General features: G+C 46.4%; 1 protein-coding gene across 1 annotated transcript; it reads left to right on the top strand.

Moving 5' to 3' along the window:
* The first annotated feature begins 6,629 nt into the window (after positions 1–6,629).
* On the top strand, positions 6,630–21,083 carry ACKR2 (atypical chemokine receptor 2). Its single transcript, XM_063113381.1, has 2 exons — positions 6,630–6,771; positions 19,840–21,083. The coding sequence occupies exon 2, from the start codon at positions 19,869–19,871 to the stop codon at positions 21,081–21,083; it is 1,215 nt and encodes a 404-aa protein (XP_062969451.1). The 5' UTR covers positions 6,630–6,771; positions 19,840–19,868.
* The last annotated feature ends 300 nt before the right edge of the window (positions 21,084–21,383 follow it).

Consider the following 21,383-nt stretch of genomic DNA (forward strand, 5'->3'; position numbering starts at 1 on the left):
CAGAGGGTGATGGAGGGCCCAGCCACATGGTGACTTGAAACCCAAGCATTGCCCCAAACCTAAGGAAAATCAGCCACCCTCACAAAGCACAGTAACAGGGCTGAGTCCCACACCTGGATCTGCAGGGGGTAGAGGACAGCTGTGGGAGGTGAACTGTGGGTGGGGTGGAGAATTCAAGAAAGCAAAGACAGAGCTCAAAGTGACTGTGACAACATAAGCTACTGGGAATTTTAGCAGTGGCAATCCCCTGCTAGGGACAAGCCCATTTCATTCTATTTCAAAGGACCATTTGATTTCAGTTGACACCGAGCTACACTTAACTTCGAGAATTTTTTGATTTTAGTTGGAGGAGTCAGGACTCACATGTGATCACCTCCCAGCCTCCCATCCCCAGGAACAGCACCCTAATTAGGAAGCTTCAGGTGGAGTTTGTACTCTGTCTCCTGCCTGTGTGGTACTCTGTGGTACTGTGTGGTACTGTGGCTTGCACAAGAATCTGGTGGCCAAGTGCCAAGGACTGCCAGTAAATGAGAAGCCATTTAGGAGAAAGATGCTACAGCAGGGACAGAAGTAGTCAAGAGTCTGCAGGAGACTATAGGTTGCCAAAGCTAAGCCAGGTCATCATTGTATAGCCACTAAAGAATGAATGGATCTGGGACTGAGGATCAGTGGCTACTCACTTCACACGAAAAGCAACAGTCAGATAGGAGGCGCCTCCTGAGGGATGAGTGGAACCATCTGTGAAGTAGTCTCACGAACATCATCAAACCTGCATCTGATCAAACCTCCAACTTCCAATTTATAAGAAATACAGAGGACAGAGAGGCGTGTCAGCCAACACCATGAGGATGCAATCAGCCAAATCTAGACTCTGGGCAACTTTACATACAGTGTGAACAACCAGTTTCTTCAATAAATAAGTTGCAAGGAAAAGCAAAAAGATAGAGATAGAGAGGGAACTTATAAATTAAAAAAGTCTATATATCAACCACTCATGGCATATGGACCTTATTTGGATCCTGATTCAAATAAACTGTAAAGGGAAAAATTATGACATTTATATGCACAGTTACTGGATATTTGATGATAGTAAGGAATTAGTGTTAACTTTTTTAGGTTTGACAGTAGTCAAGGTCCTTATCTTTTTTTTTTTTTTTGGCAGCTGGCTGGTACTGGGCGTCCTTATCTTTTAAAGGCACATACTGAAATATTTACAGACTAAATAAGATAGTGTCTGGTATTTGCTTCAAAATTATACAGGAAGGGGTGAGTGGGTGGGAGTGTAAGTGAAAAAGATTGGCCATTAACTGCTCAAAGCAGGATGATGGATGCAAGGAGTTTCATTATACTGGCAGTTTTTGGAGGCATATGTTTGAAAATTGCCAGAATAAACAACTTAATACAACTACAAAACTTATCTGGTGAGGAGAGGAAAACATCTGAATTCAGAAGAGAAGATTCAGTAAACCAACTGGGTGGAGGTTGAGGGTGGGGATGGGGGTAGTCAGGCCCAAATCCCAGCCCTGTAATTTGGAAAAGTTACCTAATCTCTCTGAGCCTGATTTTCCTCTTTATAAAATGGAGTTGGTGAAAGGATTAGACAAAATGATATGTGTAAAGCACTTAAACAGTGTCCAGTCCTGATGCTCTGTAAGCATCAGTTAGTGTTATTATTCTGCCCCTAGTGCCCTGTCCGGAGTCTAGACCAGGACCGGCACTTGGTGAGGGGATCCTGGATGGGTAGATGGGGTGAAAAGGTGAAGGGGTGGCTGGGCAAGACCCCTAGCTCTCAACTGTTGATTAGCAGTCAGCTTCCTGAGTTTCCAGAGACCTTGAAAGTATTTAAAAGAAAATAGTTCCAGAGAAATGGAACTGGCTATAGAGAGCTGGCAGCTCAGCCCGTCCATACCACCCATCCACTTCCAGGCACAGCTGTCAGCACCAGCTGGCAAGCCCTACAGGATGCTTTCTTCTTTGCCTGGAACCCAAGGATACGCCCAGCTGCTGCTATTTGCCATTTCTGACCTTGGGCTGGCTGAACACCCCAGTTGCTAGTCACATGCATGCAGGAGCACAGACATCAGTCCTCATGGGCAAAGTCTCAGAGAACACAACAGGATATGACCACTGAATATGGACATCATTGAATCCAGCTCTCTACCACCACTCTGCAGACAGGGAAAATGAACCCCAGAGAAGTCCCAAGTGGTGGAATCTTTGTGTACAGGAAGCATTGAGACCAGTCTTAGGGAAGAGCAGGCAATTCTAGGAAGGCTTTCTGTACTGAAGCACGCATTCAGTCAATAAACTGTTATTGAGAGTCTACCACATGTTAAGTGTCAGTTGGGCTGTGCCATGGGGAATCCTCAGGTGAGCAAAAAATAATTTCTGTCTCAGAGTAGCTAACCAGATCTAAGTTGGAGAGGCTGGGGAGAAGGAAAGAGCAAAGAATTAAACAGAATATTCACAAAGACAGGGGACAAAAGAGCATCCGGGTGGGAGTCAGAAGGTCCATGTGGCTCCTATCCACTGTGTGTTTCCAGGCAAGTGACTTTCCCTCTCTGAGCCTTGACAACCGTGTCTACAAAAAATGGGTGTGATAACCTCAGTCTGGCTTAACCCGCATCTGGAGACCCACTCTGTAACTCTAACATGTAATATATAGCTGAAGGTATTTTGATAAATGAACAAATATATTGATTTCAAACAAATACATTTGTTCCAAGGCAAAGGACTTGTACTTGGGGAAAGGGTTACACATCCCCCCTTAGCTGAAGCAGCACCCTCCCAAGACCCTGAGGATGAGACCCTGGGCAGATATACAAAAGAGGAGACAACACAAGTCTGGGGTGGTCCTACGGGGCGGTGCAGAAAGAGGAAATGGAAGATGTGAGATGAGCAACTTTTCCTTCCTGCTGTGCCGTCAATGGAGCATGACAGGAGGAAGTTGGTCTGAGATTCTGGCACAACATCTAATCAAAGTGAGTAAATGTGGGTACTAACAAGCTTCTACTTTGGAGGGTAAGTTTATGGTTTAGGAATCCAGAGTTTAAAGACCCTAGAGAAGGGCTAGACTGACTGCCTCTTGGGCTCAGCTAGAATGGGGTGAACTTTGCCCTGGGAAGACAGAGAAATGGAGAGCAAGAGAGACTGAATGAGAGAGGATGGGGCACAGCCAAACCAGGGTTCTCCCATCAGAAAGCCGGTTTGTCAAGTGGGCTGTGCTGGCAGGTCAATTGGTGGGGCCTCCTGAGCTGCTCTGTGTGGGGACAGTGCCAGGTACTCTGTGCAGATAAATAAGACTCCTGCCCGTGAGGCTTTGCAGTCTAGTAGGGAGAAAGATTGGCTCTGGAACAAAAATTTCCCTACAGATTTGGGCAGGAAGCTCAGAACAGGGTATCAGGGAGACCTGGAGAGGCTTGAGAAGCTTGGGGAGGGCTTCAGCGGGAGGTGAGCCTGCAGCTGGGTCATAGAGGACAGGAAGGATCAGCTGCAGGTTAAAGGTTCATCACAGATGCACACTCAGTGCTTGGCTGAAGACAGAAGCAGTTGTTTTTAAAATGTGGTGCCCACCAACGTGTTAAAAATATGTGTGTTAGGAAGTACATCAGAATAGTAAAGATTTTAACATTCCTATTCTGAAGTTGAAGTGGGAGAGGCCCTGTGCATCCAGCTGCCTGGCCTCAGAGGCCGGCTCTGCTCCCCTCCCAGGGAAAACAGAATCCTTGGATGTCTTAAAGAGCAAAGAAGATGAGTTCACAGACCTCTCCCTCCAGCTCACTTCGGCATCAGGAAGTCCTCCTTCTCCTCCAGTGCACTGCCCTCTCTACTTTGGCTCCCCTTGGGGCTGGTGGAGAACAGCTGGTAACCATCCCCTGGGTGGAGAGCACTTCCTCTGCAAATTTTGAAAGAATTTGGGCAAATGCTGCCCTGCTATCTACTGCCTGGGCTTCTTAGTAACTATCCCTGCAGCAGGGCAGAGAAGGAACAACTCAGGATGTGAGGTTGGTGGTGCTGGAGGGAAGATGCTAGACTGGAGAGCAGTGCAAAGACTGGGGGCTACCTGGCCAGGCTCCACTCTTCCTGGAACTCCCTGCCCATGCAGCTCTGACGGACTTCCCCCCACCCTGCAACCTGCCCACTTGGAAAAGGCCCAGCCCTTGCCAGGAAGATGCCTCAGTGAGTTCCAGGGAAACCTGGCTGCCCATGCCAAGGGTCTGACTCCCCGACCCCTGCCCTGCACATCAGGAAGCAGGTGTATGATGTGCTGTGGCTGGGGAGTGACCAGGAAAGCGGATGACTTGGTCTCAGGCCACATCTCATTAGGAAAATCAGCTCAATAGGAAGCAGATGGGCTGAGATATTTTAATAGAGGACAACTTGAACAACAAGATAAATAATGACAGCAATGGAATAACATAAATATTCATGAGTCCATACTGATATAAATAAATAAATAACAAGAAGAACCAACTCTTTCTTACAGTAAAGTTTCAATTAATAAATGTGGAAAGAATGATGGAAATAGAAAATAACCATTTGGCAAACACCACAGTAAAAATTGTTGTCAGAACATATCATCAATGGATGCTAAAATTAGTGGGCAAAAATGTGATGAGAAACAATATTTGCATAATCTCAAAGTATCTCCCCATGAGATGCTTATTAATTTACAAAGGAATAAATAGTAATTTCACAGTGGAAAAACTTGGCAGATACCACCTTACCCAAGTCATCAAAGTTAACGCCACCAGTAAAGAGAGATATTGAAATTGTGGGCCTGTGATATGATACATGGACAATGGGCCTCGGGTATGATCGTGGGCCTCTCATATGATACAGTGTGGTTATGCATTTTGAGCAGGAGCATCACAGAAGTGATGTTGTGGTGCTCCACATAAATGCATAACCTCAATCTAACCATGAAGATACAAACTGGAATTTAGGGATGTTCTACAAATGAACTGGCCAGTACTCTTCAAAACTGTCAAGTCATGAAAGACAAAGCAAGAGGAGGATCTGTCCCTGAATGGAGAGACCAAGGAGACACAACCACCAAATGCAATGTAGGGTTACAGTTTAGAATGTCCAGAAAAATATCCAGGAAAAGGACATTAGTGGAACAATTGGTGAAATTTGAACAAGGTCTTAAGATTAGTTAATAGTATTGTACCAATGTTAATTTCCTGGTTTAGATCATTGTACTGCGATTATGTAAGATGTTAATATTAGGGGAAGCTGGCTGACAGGTATACAGGAATACTGTGCATTATTTTTGAAAGTCTAAAAATTATTTTAAGATAAAGAAGTAAAACGAGGTGAGGGGAATGAAGAACGAACCCAGGTCCTAGAACTTGGTTGTTCTCTGGGAGGGACCCAGGACTCTTGCTGGGCACCTCCCAGGGCCTGTTCCCCCTATTGGTACCTAGCATTTGGCCTGGAGAGACTTGGAGGCCCACCCACTTGTAAGGTTCCCTGTTCCCCTTTGTCTGAGTGACAACTTATCGGAGTCTTGATGTCCACTCTGGGTGGCCTGTGGACCCCAGAGAAAGGCAAATGTCTAAGTTCATGACCACCTCTCTGGGGACATTCTGTTCTCTGATGCCTATCTGAGGGACAATCCCCATCCCCAATACAGATGTAAAACTGGCCAGAGAGATGAAGCCACCATATCTAGGTCACACAGTCAGTAAATGTAGAGCCATATTCAAGCCCAGCTCTGTGTGACCCCAATGCCCATGCCTTTGCCACCTGGCATTACTGTTCTATTATTGCTCGATTCAGGTGGAGGCAACAGGCATTGGCCAAGCATATGTGTGTGTCAAGTGGACAGTGGAACTGGAGGTGGAGGTGAAGGCAACCAAGACGCTGATGCTGGACCACAGGTGCTGTGCTGGGGGAGAGAGACCCTCATACTGCTAAGCACATGGCATGCAGTACATCACATACACACATTCATCCCTTCCGTCTCTGCTCTTAGCTGGCCCTGGGCTCAGGCTGGTGGGTCAAATATGCTCCTTGCCCCTGGGACCTCCTGACCCAGTAGGAGAGTAGACTAGTAAATAGACAGCTAGCTATATAGAGATACATGCCATGAGGAGAGTGGTGGGAGAGAAGGGAGGGAAGGAGGGAAGATGATTTGCAAAACCTAGGAGATAAAAATGTTGCTGATACACTGTGGGTGTTGCAGACACTACACTGCTAAGAAGGAGTTATGGCCAGAGAAGGAGATTCTGGGTGGAGTTTAGGGTTGGGGAAGGCTGGGGGTGAGATCTTGCTGGGAAGGTGGCCAGGATCAATGCAGCTAGAGGCAGGGTCTCTGTGGGTGGAGTTGCAACAGGGTAAGCAAAGGCCTGGAGGTCTGGAATGGGCTGTCAGGGTCCTTGGCTCAGCTGTTGGGGAATCTTTCCAGAGAGGGGTGGTTGGGGACACATATTTTCCAAAGCAATTAGATTATCCTTGGTGGGGTGTTTCTTCAAGGGGTGGAGGGTTATTTGAGCTTGACTCATTTGTCAACAAGAAAAACAGTTAGTGGCTGTGCAGCTAAAGTGAGGGCTGGAACGGGAGCAGAGGGATGCTTTTTCCCCAGACTGAAAGCAGGATGTGTGCAGGCTGCTGTCCAGAGAGTGGAAGCGCTAACAGGAAAAATCACACTGCCTCTGTGCTTCTCTGAGGAAGAGGTCCCCAGGCGCCACTGCTGTCCTCCCAGACTTGGGGTGGACATCCCCAGGCAACTTGGTCTGGCTCCAGTAGCTTATGGTCACACTCAAGGTATGGACAAGGGTGGGCCTGCCCAGGGGCCACAGGGAGAGACTGGACCCAGTGGCCTGGGGGCAGGGGCTGTGGGTACAGGTGCTGGGGAGAGGAAGGCACTAAGAGGGGTCAGTGGGGAACATTCTCTCTAGGGCAGCTGTTGGAGCAATTGCCCCCCAGCACTGAGGGAGCAAGGTGGTCTGCTGACTTCTCCCTGCTCCTTGACCCCAGCTCTGAAAATTTGCTTGTGGATTCTGAAAATCCCTGAGAGCTGGCTCTCAGACCTGGCTAGGTGACCTCAGGCATTCCTTTCCCTCTCTGGGCCTCAGTATCCCCAGCTATAAGATAATGGGGCAGATGAGATGGTCTTTAAGGTCCTCCCTCTCAGGGCTGAGGTTCCCCAGCTCTGTGGTCTTCTTTTGTACAAGTCCACCCTCTCCATGGGCCCCCATCCTCTTTCATTACTCCCCAAATTTTCAGCCCCCTCCTTCTACCCCAGTTTCAGGACCCAAACTGTCCCTGGATCTCTTTCCATCCATCCCAGGCTGAGTCAAGTATCATTTAATCAGTGAGTTTATTTATTTTAGGGCCTGAAGGGAGCTGATAGTTAGATACCAGGCCCTCGCTTTTTTATAAAAACCCCACGAAGGAGGCATTTTATAGATGAGAAACCTGAGGCTCAGAGAAATTAAATAATTAGCCCAGGGTTACTCAGCCTTCAAGAAGTAGATTAATTCTATTCTGTCTATTCTACCAGGCTCACCATGCTGAGTATGTCACCCTTGCTGGGGGTGGTGGGGGTGTTCCTTTCGAATCCAGCATCATGCTGAAATGCAAATGCAAGGAGCTCTAGTGGTGACATTTCAGGCAACAATGAGGGAGGCAGAAAAAATAAAAAATTATCAGGAAAGATGTGAAAATCGTGCCTTCTCCTACAGCAGTAGCCCCTTGAAAGGTTGGGCTCTAAAAGTGCTTTGGGAGGAAGCGTTACTTTCGTGATTTTATTACTGTCGTAAACATCCCCATTTCCTCATAAGAGCCAGGAAACATTGAGTAATGTGGGGCCCCAGGGGGCATGGGGAGCAGGTGGGCCTCATGTATCCCAGGGAGCAGGAGTGGGCAGTGCCTAGCAGGAGGCTGCAAGGGGATCCTGGCCCTGCTGTGGACTGGACAAGGCCACTTCCTTCCAGCCAGACTGCGATTCTACAAACCCATGAGGGTTGGTGCAGCAGACAGGGCTCTGGGCATGAAAACAAACAAACAGGATACACTGAAATGTTCCCGAGAGTTATTTCTGGCGGTAGGATCATGGGGGAATTTTTTAGTTTCTTTACTATTTTCCCCCTGTATTTCCACATTCTACGTTTTACATTGAACATATATTATTTTTGTTTTCAGGAAAAATACATGTTAAAAACAGTAAAGAGAGAGAGTGCAATGGTCTGGGAATCAGAGACCAGGGCTCTAGGGCCTCCTCTGCTGGGCTTGCAGCAGGTCCTTTGTTTCCTGTGAAATCAGCGGAGTGGTCTGGGCTCACCCCTTCAAAAGGGAGCCATAAAGACCCAGCAAGAACCGGGAAATAAAAGGACCCAGGGAAGTACAGAGCTCCGTGGAACTGTCGGCACTGGTTACTGTTGTTCTCAGTGTGTCTTATAAATCATAATCGATCCAAATGCAATGCTTCCCACAGTAGGCATCCAGAGGGCAGCTGCCCAGCCTGTGATCTGAGGAAGGGGCTCACGTAGGCAGAATTTCTGAAGTGCGGTTTTGGGCTCCAGCTCTAGAGACGACTGCAGGGACTTGATTTCCAGTCCTGCTGTATACTTGCCCTGTGTCCTTGGGCAAGTTACTCTCCCTCTCTGAGTCTCAGTTCCTCATCTGTGAAATGGGTCCCGTCTCATATGGTTGTTGTGAACAGTCAGTGCATTCAGATGTATAAAGCTCAGAGGAGGGGGATCCACAACCTGTTTTTTGTTTTCTTTGCAAGGAAGTATAACTTAGCATTTAAGAGCATTGACTCTGGGTTTCAAATTCCGGCTTTACTACTCTCTTGCTCTATGACTTTGCGCCAGTTCCCTAACCTCTCTGTGCCTTAGTGTCCTCAGCTCTAAAGCAGGGCTAATAACAGTATTTACTTCTATAAGGTTAATATGAAGATTAAATAAATTAATATATTTAAAGCCCTTACCCTAGGGCCCACCACCTGGTAAGGGCTCCATAGTGTTAGCTATTATAACGATTATAACTGATTAAATCCTCACAAAATCCTTCACTGTAACTATTATTTATGTTATGGATGAGAAAATTGCTCATGGAAGTCAAGGGTTCTGAATGGAAACCTTGCCTTTGTCTTGGGCTGAGAGGGCCTGAAGGTTTAAGCCCACGGGTATCCCAAATTTACCAGTGAAGTAGAGACCCAGCTCCACCCCATGAGTTGGTCATTCATGGGTCCCTCTCCCTAACGAGCCATTCCCAAGGCACTAGACTTCTTTCCTTGTGTCCTCCATGAGTGACTCTCACTTCCTTTTCCATTCACACTCCATCTGCCTTCTAACAAGTCTTCCATTAAGGCATCCCAAGTAATGGCAGCCTGGTCTCCTGTTACTTCTCCATCTCTAGTCCCATGCCTTGCCCCTGTCTTTTAATGAGCTAGCCTGGACTCTGGGCCTGGGTTCAAATCCCAGCTTGGCTATTTACTAGCTATGTGACCTTGGACAAGTTCCTTAGCCTCTCTGTGTCTTAGTCTCCTCATATATAAAATAGAAACAACAAATTTACCTGCCTCATAGTGTTATTTCAAGGATATGAATTAATGCATGAGAACAGAGCCTGGCCCATAGTAAGTGCTATATTGATATTGGGTGATATTGGCATTGTTATATATACAGTTAGAGTTTAATATCTGGTGTTTTCCCAAGCCCAGGAGGAAGAAAGTAGACAGACCCCAATACTTTTACCAGACTCCCAAAGGCAGGTTTTCTGCCACCTATGCACCCCCTCTCTGTGATGCACCTCTTCCAAGGCCAGAGGACATTCTGCAGCCAGAGCCTGTGGTCAGAGCGTGAATCACTTCACAACTACTGCCTCAACTTTTCCAGCCACAGCTGGGCCAGGAATGCGGGGTGGGAATGCCAGAGTTATGGACAGGGGGCGGGTCATCCCAAGCTGAGCCAGGGCAGAGTTCAGAACCCCATTTCTACCCCATCCTTCCAAAAGCAGTTGAGGAACATCTTGGGAGAGGGATTGGGGGTGGCCACAGGGCCACCTCCCGTGACACCTCCCGTCAGGGAGCTGCACCAAATGGAGGTGGCCCTTGAACATGGCTTAAGTGGAAACAGCGGTGGCTCTAGGCTGGTCATGCTACATTGTCACAGGATCGCAAGGCCACAAGGGCAGAGTGGGTGGGGATCCCAGGGTGAGGAAACAGCTCACAGAAGAAGGGTCTTGGCTCAGCTGTGTCCAGGGCATTTGTGGGGAGGCAGGAAATCAGGAAATGGAAGAATAAGGACAGAAGAGAAGGGAGGGACAGAGGAGGCTGAACTGAGTAATTCTACCATCATTTGCTGAATAACCCCAGCCTGTGCTGGTGAGTTCTGGGAAAAGAGCTGCAACTCCTGGGTATCCACAGTGTAGCAGGGGAGGCAGGTGATCCTCAAAAGTTGGCTCTACTTCCAGGAGGTTGGCAGTAAGGCTGAGGAGTGACCTTCTGTGAGTGCTTGGGTGCTGGGGCAGGGGTTTCACCAGGCCAGCAGCCCAGGTAAGCTTCTGGGAGGGGAGGATTTAGGTTGTATTTTAAAGGAGGATATGATTTCCAAACTCTAAGGAAGCCAGCAAAAGTATTTTCTACTAGAAGTGATCTCAAATGGTGTTCTTGGTTTTATGTTCCAAAAGATGGCACGGCCTCTTGACACCATAGTTAACCTTGTTTATTTGAACAGTTTGCACATTTTATCAGGAGTACTATGAACAGTACACTCAGCATGGGTGTGTTTGTAGGCACCTGAGAGGGGACCTACACGTGGTCCTGTCGATAAGGGTTTTTGGTTGCTGGGGGAAGGAAGCTATGGTATTGATGTGGAAGGTGGAAGAGAAAAGATGGTGGGAGATGCAAAAGAGGGAGACAGTGAGTCAGACAGGTTTTGGTCACACTCCATGGAGTCTTGATCAGGTGTGTGCTGGTAAAGATTTAACAACCAGCTCTGGGCCAGGGGCTGGGGTGGGGTGGGGGATGTAGGATGCCATGGGAGAGAGGGGAAAGTGCTAATTTATAGCATTTGCTGTGGTGTAAATATTCCCAAATTTTTTTTTTTTCTTAAAGAAAGATGACTGGTAAGGGGATCTTAACCCTTGACTTGGTGTTTTTAGCACCACGCTCTCCCAAGTGAGCCACGGGCTGGCCCAAATATTCCCAATTTTAAGCTACCAACTTCACATCACTGAATGCAGAGTTGGTTAATTCTATGATCATTTGTGGAATGCCTCCCATATGCCATACAATCAGCTCTCACAGGCCTGTAGGAGCTGTCTCTAGCACACCACTGGTTTTGAGTTTTCTCTGCCACTAGTTGCTGAGGCCATAAGTTCTAGCATCGGAGCCTCATCCTTCAAATTCAAGTTTGGTCCATTTTGAAAGGGGGGCCTGGAGTCTGAAGACTTGGACTTCAACTGCAGCTTGGCCAATGACTTGCTATGTGACCCTGGATAAATTGCTTTGCTCCTGGGTTAAATGGGGCTAACAGTTCCTACTTGGTAGCTTTATGGGACTACCACAGTGGATATGAAGGTGCCTGGTCAACTATAACGTGCATACAGGGTTGCTGTTGTCGTTGTTGTTAGTATTAGTGATGCAAGTGATGGGAGGGGATGGTTACTCCAGAGGCATGGAAGATCTGGAAAAATTCCCAGAGTGAAAGACCAGGGGGCTGGAGGCCCTGAGTGGGAAGGGATGGAGTATTCTAGATGGAGGGAGACCTTCAAACATGACCAGGTCCAGCCGGGGGCCTGCTGACTCTGACCTCTGGCTTTGATGTAAACGTTCATCAGACTTGGTTGTTTGCTAAAGCAAAAGTCAGGGACTTTGAGAAATCTGGTCAAGATCAAGGTCAGTGCTGACAGTTGAGAAGAGATAGTGTTTAATCACTGTCAGTTCCTGACTAATAAGCCTGGGTCAGACCCAAGTGCAGAAGAACACTCTTCACTGCCCCACCCCTCTCCTAACAGCTCACAGACTCCCAACACCAGCCACGTGCTGGGATGTCCTTACTGCTGCCCAGGAAAGGAAGGGTCTCAGGGCTGGGAGACCCCAGATGCACAAGAGGGGAATGGAGGACCAGCAAAGGAAGGCACTGGGCAGAGTTCCCCAGGCTAGTCATGAGCAGAGCCCCTGGGCTGGGGACAGGGCGTGGGTGTGATTTCCCCATCATCTGGTCCACATGCCACTGCATATGGGTCCAAGGGGAGTTCTGACTCAGCAGCATTGGATATTTCCATCAAGTCACAGTATCATGGATTTCTCTCAAAATTCTACCTGAAAAGAAAAAGGACAAAACTTCTACCAGGAAGAACTGAGGAAAATGTTTGCAATGTATATGAAAAATCCTAAAAGTAAAAGAAAAAATAAAATTTTTTAAAAAAAGGTTTTTTTTGTAAAGATGACTGGTAAGGGGATCTTAACCCTTGGCTTGGTGTTGTCAGCACCACGCTCAGCCAGTGAGTGAACCGGCCATCCCTATATAGGATCCGAACCCATGGCCTTGGTGTTATCAGCACTGCACTCTCCTGAGTGAGCCACAGACCTTGTCTTAGTCTGTTTTCTGTTGCTTAAAATGGAATACCTAAAATTGGTTAATTTATTAAAAAGGGAAATTTATTTCTTACAGTTCTGGAAGCTGAAAAGTCCAGGGTCAAGGGGGCACATCTGGCGAGGGTCTTATTACTGATGGCGACTCTCTGCAGAGTCCCAAAGCAGCACAGGGCATCACATGGTGAGAGGCTGAGCATGCTAACATGCTAGCTCAGGTCTCTCTTCTTATTCTTCTTTTTATTTTATTTTAACATTTATTTGTGCATGTTTGTGGGGCACAGTGTGTTGTTTCAATACATGCATATGCTATACATTGATTCATTTAGAGTAGATAGCATGGCTTTGTACTCATTAATCCCACCACTTCCCCTCCCCCATCCCCCCTCCCCTCCTAGCCTCTTGTAACCATTGTTCTACTCTCTACTTTTTTTTTTTTTTAAGATGACCGGTAAGGGTATCTTCAACCCTTGACTTGGTGTTGTCAGCACCACGCTCTCCCGAGTGAGCCACGGGCTTGCCCTGTACTCTCTATTTCTATGAGAACCACTTTTTCTTTTTTTTCTTAAGCTTACATGTATGAGTAAGATCTTGCCGTATTTGTCTTTCTGTGCTTGGCTTACCTCACTTAACACAATGATCTCTGGTTCCATCCATGTTGCTTCAAATGACAGGATTTCCTTTTTTTTTTTTTTTTTTTTATAACCGAATAGTATTTGATGTATATATATGCCAGAGGTTTCTTTTTTTAAAAGATCTATTCATCTGTTGATAGGCATTTAGGTTGATTCCATCTCTTGGCTATTGTGAATAGTGTTTCAATTAACATGGGAGTGCAGGTGTCTCTTCAATATATTGATTTCATTTCCTTTGGGTATATACCCAGTAGTGGGATTGCTGGGTCATAAGACAGACCAATTTCTGGTCTCTGAGGAACCTCCATGGTGCTTTCCACAATGGCTGTACCAATTTACATTCCCACGAACAATGTAGAAAGGTACCCTTTTCTCCTCATCCTTGCCAGCATTTGTTATTTTCTGTCTTATTGATAATAGACATTCTAACTGGAGTGATCTGATATCATGTTTCAGTTTTAATTTACATTTCCCTGATGAGTGGTGACATTGAGCATTTTTTTCATGGGCCTGTTGGTCATTTGTATATATTCTTTTGAGAAATATCTGTTCAGGTCCTTTCCCCATTTTTTAATTGAGCTATTTGTTTTTTGAGTGTTGCTGTTGAGTTGTTGGAGCCTCTTACATATTCTGGATATTAGGTCCTTGTATGGTATGTTGTTGGTAAACACTTTCTCCCATTCTGTAGTTATCTCTTCACTTTGTTGACCCTGTCTCTAGCTGTGCAGAAGTTTTTTAGTTTGAGTAGTCCCATTTGTCTATTTTTGCTTTAGTTGCCTGTGCCTTTGTACTCTTGCTCAAAAAAGCACTGACCACTCCCATTTCATTTAGCGTTTCCCCTATTTTTTCATCTAGTTCATAGTTTCAGGTCTTAAATTTAGGTCTTTAATCCATTTAATTGATTTTTGTATATGATGAGAGATAGGGGTCTAGTTTCAATCTTCTACCTGTGGATATTCAGTTTTCCCAGCACCACTTACTAAAGAGTCTGTCCTTTCCCCAGTGTATATTTTTGGCACCATGGTCAAAAATCTGTTGGCTGTGGGCCAGCCCGTGGCTCACTTGGGAGAGTGTGGTGCTGATAACACCAAGGCCACAGGGTTCAGATCCCTAAATAGGGACGGCTGGTTAGCTCACTTGGAGAGCGTGGTGCTGTCAACACCAAGTCAAAGGTTAAGATCCCCTTATCGGTCATCTTTAAAAAAAGAAGAAATCAGTTGGCTATAAATGTGTAGGTTTATTTTTAGGGTCTCTATTCTGTTCCATTGGTCAATTTGTCTGTTTTTATGCCAGTACCATGCTGTTTTGGTTACTATAGCTGTATAGTATATTTTGAAATCACTTAGTATGATACCTCCAACTTTGTTCTTTTTGTTTGATTGCTTTGGCTATAAGGGGTCTTTTGTGGTTCCATACAAATTTTAAGCGATTTTTTTTATTTCTGTGAAGAATGTCATTGGAATTTTGATAGGGATTGCATTGAATCTGTAGATTGCTTTGCGTAATATTCTCTTTTTATAAAACCGTCAGTTGCACTCCCATGATAACCCATTAATCCATTAACCCATTAATCTGCTAACCCATTAATCCGTGAATGAATTCATCCAATCTTGAAGGCAGAACTCTCACACGCCAATTGCCTCCTAAAGGCCCCACCTCCCAACACTGACACATCAGGGATTAAGCTTCACCATGAGTTTTGGAGAGGGCATTTAAACCATAGCAGACTTCTTATAAAATAAGAGCCCCACCCATTTAAAAAATAAATAATTCACAGAAGAATCATATAAATGGGCATTGATCATATTTAAAAGTTCACTTGAATCAAAGAACAAAAAATAAAATGCAGAAGTACAGGGTAGAATTGACCTTCATTTCTCAGCCTGTGACCCATCGTCATTACCAGCCTACAGGCCCCTCTTTGGTGGCTCTGCATGATTGTCTACTTAGGCCACACATTCTTCACTATCTCCTTCCTCCTCAAGCCCCCTTACCCATTGGTGAACAATCTAATAATGTGTTAGACATGAACTCTCTATCTCTCTCACCTCCCTCCTAGAACACAACACAGGGTTGAGCATAATTCTTAGTTCATGATAGACTTGTAGTGCTGGTTCATGTGAAGCTCTTTTAAAAAATGTTTTTAATAATACAATGAAATCCTGGAAAGCCACTGTCCCAGAGGAAACTTGGCCATGGACAGTAACTTGCCCTTCTCTGTGACACTCCCCAATCCCATGCCTCTGGCTTCTAACTGCCCAGGTGACAGCCATCTTGAATCTAGTGCCTGTCATTCCCTGTCTTCCCTTTCATCTATTTGCACTTGTGATATTGTGATACTTACATATTGTTTTTTGTCCATGGTTCCTGGCTTAGGCTACTCTCTGACTTTTCCCTGCCCTCCTTTCACCTGCTCCTTTTTCTCCCAAGCCAGGAAATTCTCTGACCTACCTTAGCTGATTGTAGGTCATAAGACCCCCATTTCAGGAGGGGCCTTGTCTCATATTCAGGAGGGATGAAGGTTGCAAAAAACTAAGCAAACAGGCCTTGCTGGGTTTTTCTGCCCAGCAAGTCAGTGTCAGATCATACCTTTGTATCCAATCACATCTGCACAGTTGTTCATGCTTTAGTAATGCCTTCATAATGAAGCTTCTGTAAAAACCCAAGAGCACAGGGTTCAGAGAGCTTCTGAATAGCTGAACATGTGGAGTTTCCTGGAGGGTCGCATGCCAAGGGAGGGCACACAAGCTCCCTACCTCTTCTCCCATACCTGGCCCTATGCATCTATTTCATATGTACCCTTTGTAATATCCTTTATAATAAACCAGTAAACATAAGTACGTGTTTCCCTGAGTTCTGTGAGCCACTCAAGCAAACTAATTGAACCCAAGGAGGGGGTTGTGGGAACCCTGATTTATAGCTGGTCAGTTGGAAGTTCCAGAGGCATGGACTGAATCTGAAATGGGGGGCAGTCTTGGGGACTGAGCCCTCGACCTGTGGGATCTGATGCTATTTCCAGGTAGATAATGTCAGAATTGAACTGAATTAGTAGACATCAAGCTTGTGTCTGCTGGAGAATTGCTGTCTTGTTTGTTAGTGGGGAGAAGTCCCCACACATTTGGTCACAGAAATCAGAAGTTAGTTGTCTTCTAGGGCTGGCCCATGGCTCACTTGGGAGGCTGTGGTGCTGATAACACCAAGGCCATGGGTTCATATCCCTATATAGGGATGGCCGGTTAGCTCACTTGGGAGAGTGTGGTGCTGACAACACCAAGTCAAGGGTTAAGATTCCCTTACCGGGCATCTTTAAAAAAAAAAAAAAAAAAGAATTGGTCTTCTGTGTTGCTGATTGTGCCATGAGAGCAGAGGAAAGACACTGTATGTTTTTCCCACTTACTCAGTACTCCTTCAAAGTACATATTTTTTATTTCATTTGCCTTAATTTTATTAAAAGAGTATCATTTATATATTTTATGGGACTTGGAAATAAGTGGATAGATTTCAAAAGTAGACACTCACACGGTAGTGGTGAGGGGAATGAGGAAGGAATCTGGGATGTGTCCCATGTTGCACTCTTAGGTGACTGAGTAGTGGTGGAGCCATTCATTTAGACAGACACAGGAAAGAAGAGGAGATGATGGGGGGCAGATGATGGAGCCAGTTCCAGGCAAAGCAATAATTTGAGCTAAAATTTACTGAGTGCCTGCAATGTGCTAGGCACTCTTTGTAGAACCTGAAGTGCTCTGCATGTATTATCACACTGAAACATTACAAGAACCTCACGAGGTAGGCACTTATTATTCTCATTTTAAGATGAGGAAACTGAGAAATGGAAAGGTTTCATAGGGTCTGAGTCTATCAACATGATGAATCACAGCTTTCTGCTACAAACAGAAATACCAGATAGGATATTTAAAATGTTAAAAATTTCTAAATTAAAATAATGATATAAAACTAAATATATATAAATAAAATATCTAAGAACTATCAAAAGCAAGGGAAATCCTCAGTTGATAGAAGTAAAGAAAACGGCTTCCAATCAAGATGGCAGAGTAGACAGTCCCCAGCGTCACTCTTGCCCACAAATCAACCAATTTACAACTATAAAAAGCAACGACAGCCAAGCTGGGACCATTAGAGCTCAGGGGAAGAGGAGGAGAGACCTACGGAGTTCATGAAGGTGGGAGAAGCCACGATGAGAAAGAAAGGATCATTGCCACCATTTTGAGCCCTGACCACTTCAAGGCTGGAGTTGGTGAAACACTGAGCAAGAGCTGGCAAAAGCCGCAGCTGTTCCCTTCATATGAAGTTGCTTGGAGGCTGCAGGTGAGAAGGGGGCCTTGGTGGCCCCCAGGCCAGCAAGACCACTGACAGGATTCCCGTGGACCCACATAGGAGCGAGGGGCCACAGACAACAGAAAAAAAGGAGTCACTCAGAGGCCAGTGGGTCATCACAAGGGACATCCTATGGGAAGTGTTTGGAGTACTGGCAGTGGGGGAGATGGGCCACCAGAGGAACACTGGGGCAACAGCATGAACAGCTGATCTGCCCCCTAATCAGTGCAGGCCCACTCTGTGTAGACTGGTCAGGAGTATAGGACTGCAGGGGGTGCAGTTTGCTAAAAAGGCTCAGGCCCAGACCAGAATTTCCATAAAACCCAGGTGTACCAGACCTCATGACGCCTGGAAGCACATACGAGGTCAACCATTAAAACCTGAGCTGCACAAAAAGCCTTCCCCAGGGAATCAGCAGAAATGAAGCAGTTTAGCTCAGCTCAACTACAGGGCTCAAGTGCTGGTTCCCACAGAAAGTTCCTCCATTTTAGAAGTAAGCAAAGGACAACAAATTAGTTCCAGTGCAGAGTTTAAGTGGTGGGAACAGCAAATAATCCAACACAGAACTGAAAGAAAAAAACAAAATACCCACAGATCAAAGAAAAAGTTTGATATTAACCAGTAAAGGTCTAACACCACCAAAGAACACCTATAAAACCTAGGACTGAAAGCCCCCTGGGTTCCCAAGCTGGGGCTGTGGGGAGGGCCAAGGCCCTCAGCCACGACCCGCTGACATCTACAACCAGCCTAGCAACAACCACCAAACTGCTACAGGAAGTGCCCCAGGCTCCTGAGCCAGGGCAAGGGGGGGGGGCTGGGGGCTTCAGCCCCACCCCCCTGACATCTGCATCCAGCCCAGCAACAACCCAGCTGCCACTGAAAGCCTCTCTTGCTGGAATGGGTGGGGGGCATGGGCCTTGATCATGCTCCCCCTCCTTCCCCCTCTTCCTATCCTATTTTCCCTCCTCCTTCCCTTCTCCTTCTCCCCCTGAACTGTTCCATAACAACATTTGAGAATGAGGCATGGAGCTGGGAGAAGCCAAACCCAGCCACAACTAGACAAGCTACTGCCACAGCCCCAAGCCCTGCTGGGGTCCTGAGGTATGGAGCCAGCTGCAGCCAGGTTAAGAGTACACCAAAACACCATTTTGAAAAGCTGAATCTAGCTGCAACCAGGTAAAGAGCACACCAAAAACACCATTTTCATGCGGGTAGCCCATCATAGCCACCACAATTGCCATGGCTGCCACAAAAGCGGCTAGTCTCTATAGCAGCAGTCACAGCCACCATGCAGATGGCACGCCAGACTCTCAACTGCATTGACACAAGGAGAGTCACCAGCGGAGACCAAATAATAATAATAATAATAATAATAATAAAGAAGAGTTCCTCTCTCTCCACAATGCACACTCCAGAGTAATAGAAGAAGCATGTGATTTACGATAGTAGTGGAGGACTTATCACACCTGTCTCAGTACTGGACAGATCATCTAGGCAACAAACCAACAGAGGAACAGTTAATCTATCAGATGGAGAGAACAAATCTATGGTTATTAAGAGTGGGGTGAGGAAGAAGGAAAGGGGAGGGGGAGGGGAAAAAGGAGGGGGAAGGGGAAGGAGAGAGATTGGATAAGGGGCATAAAGATTAAGTATGATTTGTAACAATGAATACGCTAATAAAATAGTTTTCCAAAAAATCTCAAAAAGAAAAAAAAAGAAATAAAGAAAACTCAAAGCCAGTGTGGACACATGGACATTTGCAGATAAAACAAGTTCCTATGAAGATAAGCTCTCAATTAAAAAATAAATATAAGCCATACAAGGAAGAATCATTATAAGTCAGACCATGAGGGAGAGTCAGGAGACACAATAAGCAGGAGAATTGGTATCCCTAAATAATAAAGAGAATCTGAAAGACATCATAAGTCTGTTTTAAACAATGGAGAAAAATAAAGTGAAACCATAATGAAAGAATTGAATACTCTAAAACACCTGAAGTTAGGGCCGGCCTGTGGCTCACTTGGAAGAGCGTGGTGCTGACAACACCAAGTCAAGGGTTAAGATCCCCTTATCGGTTATCTTTTAAAAACAGAACAAAAAGCAAAAAACACCTGAAGTTAAGTCACTTATCCAAGGAGACATAAATATTAAGTGGTAGAGTTGGGCTCCCAAGCTTGTGTTCTTACTTGCTAGACTGTAGGTACTGATGATGATTTGACAAGTCTATCCAACACCCCAGGGCAGTAGCAAGAGTGGGTTTGGGGAGAAGTAGGGAATGCTAGTTTTCACCATATTTTTTCTCCCGCACCACTGCAGGACTTCAGGACCGGGTGTGTCCTCCTGACATGGCCACCACTGCTTCCTTCCTGCCACTCGCCACCAAGGAGGCCAGTTCTGAGAACAGCAGCTCCTTCTATGACTATGACTACCTGGATGAGGTGGACTTCATGCTCTGCAGGAAGGACACAGTGCTGTCCTTTGGCAAAGTCTTCCTGCCAGTCTTCTACAGCCTGATCTTTGTGTTGGGCCTGGGTGGGAACCTACTTCTTCTCGTGGTCCTGCTCCGCTATGTGCCTCGCAGGCGGATGGCTGAGGTCTATTTGCTGAACCTGGCCATCTCCAACCTCCTGTTTGTGGTGACACTGCCCTTCTGGGGCATCTCTGTGGCCTGGCGCTGGGTCTTTGGGAGTTTCTTGTGCAAGATGGTAAGCACCCTCTATACCATTAACTTTTACAGTGGCATCTTTTTCATTAGCTGCATGAGCCTGGACAAGTACCTGGAGATTGTCCACACTCAGCCCCACCACAGGCTGAGGCCCCGGGCCAAGAGCCTGCTCCTTGTTGCCGTAGTGTGGGCCATGGCCCTGGCTGTCTCCATCCCTGACATGGTCTTTGTACAGATGCATGAAAATCCCAAGGGTGTGTGGAACTGCTACGCAGATTTCAGCGGGCACGGGACCACTTGGAAGCTCTTCCTCCGTTTCCAGCAGAACCTCCTGGGGTTTCTCCTTCCACTACTTGCCATGATCTTCTTCTACTCCCGCATTGGCTGTGTCCTGATCAGGATGAGGCCCCTAGGCCGGGGCCGGGCTCTAAGAATAGCTGCAGCCCTGGTAGTGGCCTTCTTCGTGCTCTGGTTCCCGTACAACCTCACCTTATTTCTGCACTCACTGCTGGACTTACAAGCCTTCGGGAACTGCAAGGTCAGTCAGCACCTGGACTATGCACTGCAGGTGACAGAGAGCATTGCCTTCCTTCACTGCTGCTTTACACCCATCCTCTATGCCTTCTCCAGTTGCCGTTTCCGCCAGTACCTGAAGGCTTTACTGGCCACGGTGCTCAGATGGCACCTGGCACCTGGCACTTCCCAGGCTTCGCCGTCCAACTGTTCTGAGAGCAGCAGGCTTACTGGCCAGGAAGAAATGACCGGCATGAATGACCTTGGAGCGAGGCAGGCTAACAATGGGGAAGGGGGAATAGTTAAGCACCACAGTCTGGTTGGAGTGGATGGGACCCAGTTGGGCTTCCACCCAATGTGTTCTCGCCCAGAGTCTCAGTGACCACGTTGCTAAACCTGGTGGTCGGTTCTCAGTTCTCAGCAGTATTTGCTCACTCTTACCTTCTTTCTCCACTTTCCTTACTTGCTGCCAGGACACCACACTCTGCTGCCTGAAGTGCTGCAATAGTTTCCCAAGTGGCCTCTGTGCTTCCTACATCTCGCTCTCCTATGGTCTAATCTGCACCCAGCAGCCAGAGTGATCACAACACCCCCCACAGGGTAGCAGCTGTTAAAAGACAAACAACAAATTTAGTTTAAAGATCTTGATTGGCTTTATTTGTGCTTCTAGAATTGGGGAACA

Source organism: Cynocephalus volans, chromosome 11 (genome assembly GCF_027409185.1).
Source record: "Cynocephalus volans isolate mCynVol1 chromosome 11, mCynVol1.pri, whole genome shotgun sequence".
Classification (NCBI taxonomy): Eukaryota; Metazoa; Chordata; class Mammalia; order Dermoptera; family Cynocephalidae; genus Cynocephalus; species Cynocephalus volans.

Coding starts and splice junctions, on each gene's coding strand:
- ACKR2 (XM_063113381.1), top strand. CDS start 19,869: ATGGCCACCACTGCTTCCTTCCTGCCACTCGCCACCAAGGAGGCCAGT.